This window comes from Cyphomyrmex costatus, unplaced genomic scaffold (genome assembly GCF_001594065.2).
Source record: "Cyphomyrmex costatus isolate MS0001 unplaced genomic scaffold, Ccosl1.0 scaffold193, whole genome shotgun sequence".
Classification (NCBI taxonomy): Eukaryota; Metazoa; Arthropoda; class Insecta; order Hymenoptera; family Formicidae; genus Cyphomyrmex; species Cyphomyrmex costatus.
The window spans coordinates 6,365,170-6,375,148 of record NW_017275965.1 but is presented as its reverse complement, the minus strand read 5'-3'; the positions used below and the strand labels follow the sequence as shown (position 1 = coordinate 6,375,148).

The 9,979-nt window shown below is 40.0% G+C and overlaps 1 protein-coding gene across 1 annotated transcript in view; it reads left to right on the top strand.

Moving 5' to 3' along the window:
- Nucleotides 1–279: 279 nt before the first annotated feature.
- Nucleotides 280–9,979, top strand: part of LOC108772663 (uncharacterized) — a 53,823-nt gene continuing 44,123 nt past the window's right edge. Inside the window, exons 1-3 of the mRNA XM_018538235.1 lie at nucleotides 280–303; nucleotides 1,041–1,253; nucleotides 2,057–3,062. Coding sequence (XP_018393737.1) covers nucleotides 280–303; nucleotides 1,041–1,253; nucleotides 2,057–3,062 — 1,243 coding nt within the window. The remainder of the gene's footprint in view (nucleotides 304–1,040; nucleotides 1,254–2,056; nucleotides 3,063–9,979) is intronic.

The following is a 9,979-nucleotide window of genomic DNA, read 5'->3' as shown; positions in this document are numbered from 1 at the left end:
GACCGAATGGGCGCGTTTCATTTGCTTTTAATTACGGACTCGAAGCACGTTGTGTGCATTCTGTTGCCGCCCTTTATTTGCGCTATCCTACCGTCTAATTGCTTACACGACGAGTCACGTAGTCGCCGGTCGACATATGTATGTAGGCGTTATTGCAAGGTGCACTCGAGAGAGTCGTCTCGCACCTTCGGCGATCTCTTCTCTTTCAAAGATGAGGAGATATGAGCTATAAGATTTGATATTAAATTAACACGACGATGTGCCTGCCAAGATCTAGAAATGAACATCGCGATAGTGCCGACAGTTAGCGTGTTCTATTTGAGAGCATTATTTTTTTTAATTCTTTACATTATTTAAATTCGATGTTTAACATTATATATCGATTTATTTTTCAATTTTTTATATTACTAAAGTCCGAAAGAATTGTTCACTATTTGATTTTTTATTTGTGAGCACAATTGTTACATAATTAGTTTTTATGTAGAATCACGCTAAGTATTGCATGACTTAACTATCATTAATGTAATTAACGTCAAACTTTCTAGTGTCGATGTTGTAATATTCTGACGTGCACAAATACTTTAAGATGCAATCTTCAACATTAACACATTCCGCGCAGAATACTCTGCTATCCTCTTTCGCTTTGCGCGCGAAATGTTTTGACTCCGATTAAATTTCTGCTCATCAGCGTATGCTTTTCAGCAGAGAAAGGATAGTTACTGGCTGCACGTCGTCTTAATTCTGGGTATATCCTGTAATGAATGCGATTAACGTACCGCTCTCCTACGTCTTAATTTCTCCCACGCTTTTATGTACAATGTGTCTATAAAAATTAACTTAATTCGTAGCTTTCGATTAATAGCTACAATTTTACCCGTAGTTTGAAAACGTCAATTTATCTTCAGCGGAATATTCGAAAACCAACGTGTGCGGAAGAGTTTAGTTTATCGGAACATGATGAAAATTACGATGTTTAACGCGAAAGCATCCACGTGATGATCAGACGCGAGATATGACACGATCCATTTGACTGATTGCAGGGAAACGAGGCGGTGGTGCCTGAGGGCTGGCCTCTGACGTTAGGTGGCAGCGGCCTGATCCTGCAGCTGGGTGAGCTCGAGGCGTCCGCACTGCGTCTCGGGGAATGTTACCTTTGCGTACGCAGCGCGGCTGCTGCAACTGCAACTGCAATCACCTCGTCGGTCAGCGGCGCTACGACCGCCGGTGAAGCCGTCGAGCAAAATACCGTTGAGGTGAGTCATGTCTCTTTTCATTTTTTCCCCTCTTTTCTCGTGTCCCCCTCCCCTCTGTCTCTCTTTCCTCACAAGGAAGCCGCGCCGGTGGTGAAGTCCTCCGTGTACCACCACGAAAGAATGACACCTCCGACCATCGAAAAGACTCGGCCGGAATTCCCAGCGTTCTTCCCGTACGACAGGGTCCTCGACATAAATATTAACAGTCATCGGATGCAGGCGCGTAATGGCACGCGCATTATTAGATGCGCGTTTAAGCTCCTCTCCGGGTAATAAAGGACGTATATCTGAGAATGCCGACGCGGCATTGTCACGCTTATAACGTTTTCCCGTATTCTTAGAAATGTGCCAAGCTATCTGATTTATCATGACAATGAGTTACGCAAAGCGGCTGAATTCAATAAAGACTTTCATAAAGACTTGATAAGAAATATTACAATAATATGATAAACTTTCCTGCAATAAATTTAATGTTGAAATTGTGAATTTTCCTTTTTTAATTTTGTAATATTTTTACTAATATTTTTATAATAAAAATTTAGAGTAAAATATAGTTTAAATAAAATTCAGTTAAAACTAAGTAAAATATTCTTTTATTTATTAACTATTTCTTTGAAGTTTAGTTGGCAAAAGATATTATTACTATTTTATATTTTTCTTATGGAAGAATTGATTTTAAATTATAAACGTCGTTGATATTAAAATCAGAAATTCCTTAGCGTAATATTCTTAACATATGGACGTAAATCATATGGACAATAAAAGTAAGAGAGAGTTACGATCAAAACTGCTGCTGTTCGCAGATAGCAGTAGTCTGGCGAACTACGTCCATGAGGGCCCCGGGGATCTTGGGTTGGGACCGTGAAGACGAGTTTATGGACTGGCGGGACCTGACAAATAAGGGTCAGCCGAGCTCGTCGAATACGGCAAGCGCAAATCTCAGCGGAGCGCAGCCATCGAGCATGATGAAAACCACCGGTCGTCCGCGGCGAAGATCGCGCGAGGACGCGCGTCCGAGGACACGCGAGATCAACAGAACTAACAGCGCTGAACATCGCCGAGAAGAGGCCAGGTCGATCGACAGGCTGGAACACCAGTTCTGTCGCGAGAATCGTGCGATCGGCGAGTCCGGTCATACCGCCACAGTGATGAAGTCAAGGTCCGCGTCCAGTGTCGACACTTGGAAGGACGATCTCGACGGCGGCGGCGAGGACGAACTCGATCGAGGCTCGAATCGTAAAGCGTGTTCCAAGAATTCCTCCTCTAGTCCCACCGGCGGCGACGAGAGTCGCGCCAAAGTGAAACGATGCACCAAGGTGGTCTCCCCTACAACAATGGAAAAATGGAAGGAGAGCAGTAGGTGTGAAATGCGCAGCAGGTCGATCGCACCGGAAGATCTGAAGAGTCCTCTGCAATTCGAAGAAAGCGTTTTGCGGCGAGACGACATCGTCGATGATTCACCGAAAGATCTCGAGGACAGATTGCGGAATGCAAGTGGTCCAGACGATGTTAACGATGAGGATCTACCGGCATACATAGGCAGTCTGCTTGTCACCGTCGAGAGAAAAATTGAAAGGGTCTCGCTCGACGACATGACTTTCCCCTGTCCGGCGTGCAGGAATATAGACACGGACGATCCGTTACTGGGATGCAGATGCGCTGGCGACGATTGCAGCTGCGGTGAGGATAACTGCGACTGTTCTTCCTCTGCGCTCGTCTCGCGAAAGGAACAATCCGCGAAGAGCTTCGAAGTGGCGGGAATCAAGCATATCGACAGTGACGACGAAGAAGAAGTACGAATGGGATTCGGTAAGTAATTTACACAATATATTTTTACTTTTATATACAGCAGCGGGAATTTTTTCATTTGCTCTGTTTTCAATTATTTTAGAAAGCGATTGTTGCGTCTGTTTTTTTAAATAATGATTTTAAAGTATTTCTTGCTAAAATTATCTTTAATCAGAAAGTGTTACGTAAATTGTTTGTAGAGTGCTTACAAAATATTGCTAGATTTATTAGCGATTACTTAACAAAATATGACCTTGTTTACAAGCGTAGAAAATTGCGAGGTTGAATTTCGCTTCCGGAACGACCGTCTATCGGAGGTATGCGATCTAGGAAAACTCGCGAATTACTTCTGCCGAACCGGCACGCCAGCTGCTCTCACTCGACGAACGCTTTTATGTAGGCATGCGTGATTTACCGACGACTAAACTCGCGCGGCGCACCGTACTTGAAATTCTGACTGAAGTGTAGCGTGGGCGGCATATCTTGTAAAGTGGCTACTTCTTGTCATGTCGGTTGTTAAAAAATCCGAACGCTACTCGTGCATCGAATCGATGCTTGTACTTCGTTCATGCTCGCGTGAAAGAGTTTCATTGGGGAGAGACTCCAGCGAGTGAATAGAACCGCTGTACTTGCGTAACGTTATTCCGGTGTGCACGTGCTCGCGCGAATACGTGTCTCACATCCCGAAGCTATGACGAAGTTTACGACGGAAATATTTTCTGCTAAACAAAGTACTGAAAATCCATAACGTGTATTTAGTAGAGGTTTCCACGTTAACTCGCGACTTATTTCGCAATAATCCTTTCATAACTTACCGCACAGACATAATTAAGCTTCAAGGAAAAATACTGATTCCGCATGTAAAAAACTTAATTTGAAACAAACATAAGTTGTCGTTTGACAAGTTATTAATTATTTAATCCATAGTTATTTTTAGGAAACTATATTTATTTCTAAACACACTGAGAAAAATGTCTGATTGAAAATGAACCATCCAGAAGATTTTGATAAAAACTGTCTATCAAAATTCTGATTATTTCAACTAAGAATTCTAGAAGATTTAATAAAAAAAAATTCTAATTCGTCTAATTTATAACTAGAATTCTAATTAATCTGACCGAACATTTCTCTTAATGGTTCATTTCTGCTTTTACGCAATCAATTGTCTCTATTATTGTTTGGATTTTTATTGAAATTACACTTGCCATGAAATTATATTTAATTTTGTTCTTTTGATTCTTAATAATTCTCAATTTTCAAATATTTCTAAGACTACGATGAATAATTAAGAGCGAATGCAGTTTTTCGCTTGAATTGAATCCTGAATATTTTTGTTATGCGGTTCTTGGGGCTGCAAACTTTCGTGTCACATGTCACAATCCCGGTTTAATCCGTCTCCCTGAGGGCATCGTTAACGAGCGATGACTCTCACGCCGACGACGCAAGCGTAATTGTAACGGACGAGTATGCAAATTGTCGGCGCATTTGCTTGTCACTCGATCTTTCGTCATGGAACTGGCCAAACGAATCACTCGCAGATACGGGCCCGACAGTACTTTAAAGTCTCGCGGCTGTTCTCGACCGCCGATCTCCTTTCGCGTCCTCCCACGCTCGTCTCGGACCGCCTCTTTGGTAACCGCCGCCGACAAGTTTGCAAAGTCAAGACCTTTTATCCGAAACGACGCCACGGCCACAGCTTCGACGTAAAAATGAGCTTACAGCGTTCGCCGTTTCGTTACGCGAGATTTTTTACACACTGTACATAATTTGTGCCAATAATCTTACGGGCAAACTTTCCTTTTTAAGCTCTTTCGCTCTCGGCTATCCCTTTCTTTATTTGTCGTATAAAAACACGTTCGAGAGTCGCAGAACTATCGTATCAGTGTGTTCATAGGTATGTTTGGAGAACTACTTCTGAACGATCGAGTATAAAGATTGTGAATAAAATAATCCAATATATACAAATTGAAGATACGAATAGTTACAGATATAACGTGAAAGTTAATTTTTATTTTAATTTCTGATTTAAAGCAATACATAAAAAATTTCGATTCTTCTTTAAATAAATATTTCTTTGAAAATAACAGATTTAATGAAGATTTAGATAATTGATTTAAACGTAAAAAATTGTTTTTGCTGCATTATAAATGCTGTAATTTGAAAAATAAAAAGAAAATTGCTTGAAAAGTGGTTCTATAAAATATCGCTTCATATCATGATCATAACGAAAATAATTTCTCTTGGAATTTGTCATAAGCCCGTCTAAAAAATAGCATTGAGTCAAATACGTGGATCGATGATTTCTTCTGGGGCAGAAACGGAGAATATCGTATATATTACGATGCCGCATTAACTCCGATCGTGCACTCACTGCTGTATATATAGTTCACATAAATATGCGGGCGTTGTATGTAATTATCGTAGTCAGTAATCTTTTAATTCATGTCTCTCTAAGTCCAGGATTAGTAACACAAGATACCATGAATCATTGCGAATTACTATAACCAATTTGCGCTCGTCCATTGCAGCAACCTCGCTATACGTGCTCAAACATGTTTCTTGACTTTCCTTCCAACCGGCAGTGTTTGCGTTTGCGATGCGAGAGGCGAGCGACCTGCCCCGACAGTGAATGAACGGAGTAATGAACTCGTCAATGAGTATTCGTGCTAATGAAATACGACAGTGAACCGGAAACTTTCTGAAACGTTAACGGCAAACCGAAAACTCGAATAAAAAAAAGTCGCAAAGTGCCAAAATTTACGAATGTTTATTAAAGTATTAGGAACAATCAATTTTTCATGAACCTAGCTGTTTAAATTTTGTTTGAAACTGAATGTTGTGAAAGAGAATATTATGTTGAATCTTAGAAAAATCTCCTGCCCATTTGTTTTAATATAAAAAAAGATATTACAGTCCGAATAATTATAAGAAATACTATAAATTCTGCGACACAGAATTTACATTTTCTAACCAATGCATGATGTAAAAAATATCAATAATGAATAATATAGTAACAAATATAGAGAGTAACAAATAGTTTGTTATTTACTTAACAGTTATTATAATTGCAATAGTAATTATTTTTACTTTTGCATTCAGAATTATTAATTTGAATACTTATTCTTTTGGTTTAACTATAGTTTCTCAGCACTCGATTGTCAAGTTTGATAATAGAGAAGAAAAGAAAATACGTATTTCATCAGATATAAGGGTTTCTTGCAGTAATGTATGTAAATAAAAATAACCGATGAGTCGTCGTCTAGTCATTCATATATGATAATCCTATCTCTATTTCCTTATCTCTATTTTGGTGTATTTGGCAATCAAGTGCGAAGAACCGGTCGTCACTCTTTCCCGTAACGTTCGTTCTGCTGTCATCGTTCCGTAACCTGCGTAGCCGGTGTGGCTGTGCTTGCGGCGCACCACGCCATGCGATCGGACATGCCTTTGCGCCGGTTGTCGTGTTTCATTAGCACGTGGATATCTCATTGACGGCGCGGCTCGACGGTCTCGTCGGTACGATCCATTCGTTTTTTTTTTTAACTCGCGGGTTTGTCGGCACGCTGTGGAACATAATCCGCCCATCGTACGACATAAACGCCACTACCCACGCACGAGGGTGCTACGAGTAGAGGAGGATATTGTCGGGAATGACTTACGGCAGCTTGGAATGCATTCGATTTCGCTTCCTTTGGCGTGCGAAGGCCGGCAGACTGGGTAGACTCGTGAGAAGAGAGAGAGAGAGAGAGAGAGAGAGAAAAGTAGGAGGGAATATTTGCTATCCTCTAAATTTTCTGAGAAAATTGATCTTGTCATGTGGGACTATAAAATGCAATTATATGATAATAAATGGATAGGCTATAAAGATGGAATTAAATCTATATATCATGGAACATTAAGCATTATTTAAACTATTAAGATGTTCTTGGTTGATTAAATTTGTAATTTTAATTGATATGGATATGCTACAAAACTTGTTTGTGATCTAAAATGTTTATATAACTATTTCGATCGTTATTAGTAGCACTTAACTAATTATATGTTAAAAATAACAATGATCGTTCTGCAGAACTCTCTCTCTCTCTCTCTCTTCTATACATATATTGAGCTTCTATGTAATAATTTCTTGCTATTGAATTTTATTTATATGACAATAATTTGTTAGAGTTCCGATTTCTATTATATAATTAACTCTATGTGGTGAGATTACTATAGAAAGTTCATATTTTCACTTTTTATAAGTGCAACGACTTTGGATCGACATGCGTTTCCACCCCACAATTCGACATGTACTAATTCTCTGGAAGTTGTTTTCATTAGCGGATATCTCACCGCTCGATTAAGTACTCACAACTGGCTCTGCGTCACGTTTTCTTGTTCCAGACAGAAAAATTTACTCGCGGAAATTCTTTGAACACGTCGTATCGTGAGATCCTGACTCCCGCAAGAACCGATCTCGTATCGCCGCGTATCGCGGCGGTTAATTCTCGGACGGTCGACAAGACACAGGCAGGAAGAATGCGGCGGAGTATCCTACTAGTGTATTGCCGCGCAACCGGCCCGAGAAAATCATCAACTTGGACTTTAACAGCGGCAATAACCGCAACGCATACTTCGTCCTGATAGAAAGAATGGAAAGGAAGAGTCGCGAAGACTTTTCCTAGCTTCTATTCTTAACACCAGCATAATTTAATCCTCTCTTTCGTGTTTTCGAACTTAATGTATGAATAACGTATCCCATCATATACTATATTCAATTAACATTCCTGAGAAAATATGTAGATACCAAACATTTGCTGAATCTCTGTTGTCAATAAATACATCTCGGTAGCGAATCTTTCGCGAAAAAATTTATTAGCTTTCACATCTAATTAATTATTTGTCTTTTCTTAAATTTTTTTCAAATGCACGATATATAAGAATTAATATGATAAAATTTATTGATATTTAAAAAATTTGATTAATTCGGTAGAAATTCGTAAAATAATAATAATATTAATAATAAATTGCTTGCAAATGATATTTTTCTATTTATGCTTAACAAAAGTGTTACAATCTTTATCATCTGGGTTTGTGTACCCACGATTTGAACTTCGAGTATTTCGTTAGAAAAGGTAAAATGAGTCTGTGCGTTAGAACATGCATTTATTCTAACGGTAATTATAGCTGCTGAACAACGCAACGCTCTCAACGCGGCTGAAAGTCAAAGGTTCTCGCGCGAAAGCGAGAAATAGCACGAAATATAAATACGCGCTAACGATCAGCTGATATCGATGTAGCACTATTTTTCGCGGTAGATTATTATACCGTCCAGGTGAAGGGAAATTACCTAGAACGCTATTTAATTCACCCACTTTATTGTTTCTCGCGCTACATCGCGGAATTTTATTACTCGTCGGTGTCGTCGAAGGCATGTGAAAGCCAGTAAATTTTACGAGATTCGCCATCGAGACGTATTTGTCGATCAGCCGATTATTCCCACGCTTCTTTTTCCTGTGAAGAACGCCGCCAAAGCTTTTCCTTTGTAATCACCTTATTGACTCACTGATCTCTCTACGCGGTCAGGTAAAAAAGTATTTTCATCTTACGGAACGAATCCTGTAAAGAATATATCGTCTTTTAATTTTACATATTTGCCACATTTTTCTTAAACAGAATTATCGGAGATATAAATTAGCGATATTACGTCAAATTATATATACTTATATTCAGGTACTATCACATTTCTTTTTATTATAGATGTGATATTTATGAAAATTGTCAGTTTCGCATTTCCGCAAATTGAGCCGCGTCACGTATTTTTTCTTTTCCGTAATTGCCGGATTTCTACACAAGTTCCTCGTGTTTATTTTTTGGTTCAGTCGCGATTAACGGTGCGACTTTTCACGACACAATTGGTTACGAGCTTAGAACAGTTAGTGAAGCGTGACGTATCGCCGCGAGCTTCTGTATCGCCACCGTGCGTATCCGGGGGTTTCGCGATTCAATTGAAGCGTTTCGTGTGGTACATCGGGCGAGCCGTACGTTGCATCGGGTATCCCGTGTTGCGCGCGGGTTGATTGAACGTTTGCCGGACTCATGGGCCGGCTATACTTAGTAGCTCATTGATCGTCCCCACGGCGGCCCTCAATCATACCTACTTAAGCGAGAATCAAGCGGCTTCTACAATGGAGGCTGTTCACCTCTCGCGGCGCGTTCCTCCGTTCGACGCGCGGCGTGTCGAGTATGGGACGAGAAAGCAAGGAATTATCGTCTGTTCGGCCAATCGTATTCCGCAATTACACTCATCGCGTCCGAGTATGCGGGGTTGCTTGTTTGCACGAGCTAACAGCAAGATTACCCAACTGTTTGCCCCTCCGAGATCGTGTCTACTTATCGCGAGGGTGGTTTATCGATTTCTCGCTTCTTACGCAATTCAATTACGGGCAGGACAATTGGATTAATTCGGAGCCTTATTACGCCTGTCGACGACGATTGAGTTAGATGAGCTTCTCCCCCCTGCGACTTTTATTCACCGTAAACGTCGCGTCGCCTTCTGAAACGTTAATTACGATGCTTTTGATGAAGTTAACGCCGATCATATAAGCTTCTTCGGAATGGCTATTACCAATCTAATGCAGTAAAGTCTCTCTTAAATTAATAAATATATTGCTGTCATTATTTTAATTAGAAACTCGACATAAAAGAGATAACCTATCATTTTAATATTATTTCTACATTGGGAAAGAATGTATGCTATGGCATTATTGTTTGTAGGACACATAATATTTTATGATATGTGAAATGAAAGTGTAAGAGTATATACTTTTCAGAGCTCTTTTTTTCGTTGGATTTTTAATGACGATCGTCTCGTCCGCTTTCACAAAATTCTCGTATTATTGTCAATTGTCGAGGCGCACCTTGGATCGTTAGGTGGAAAAGGGAAGTTGTCGCTATTA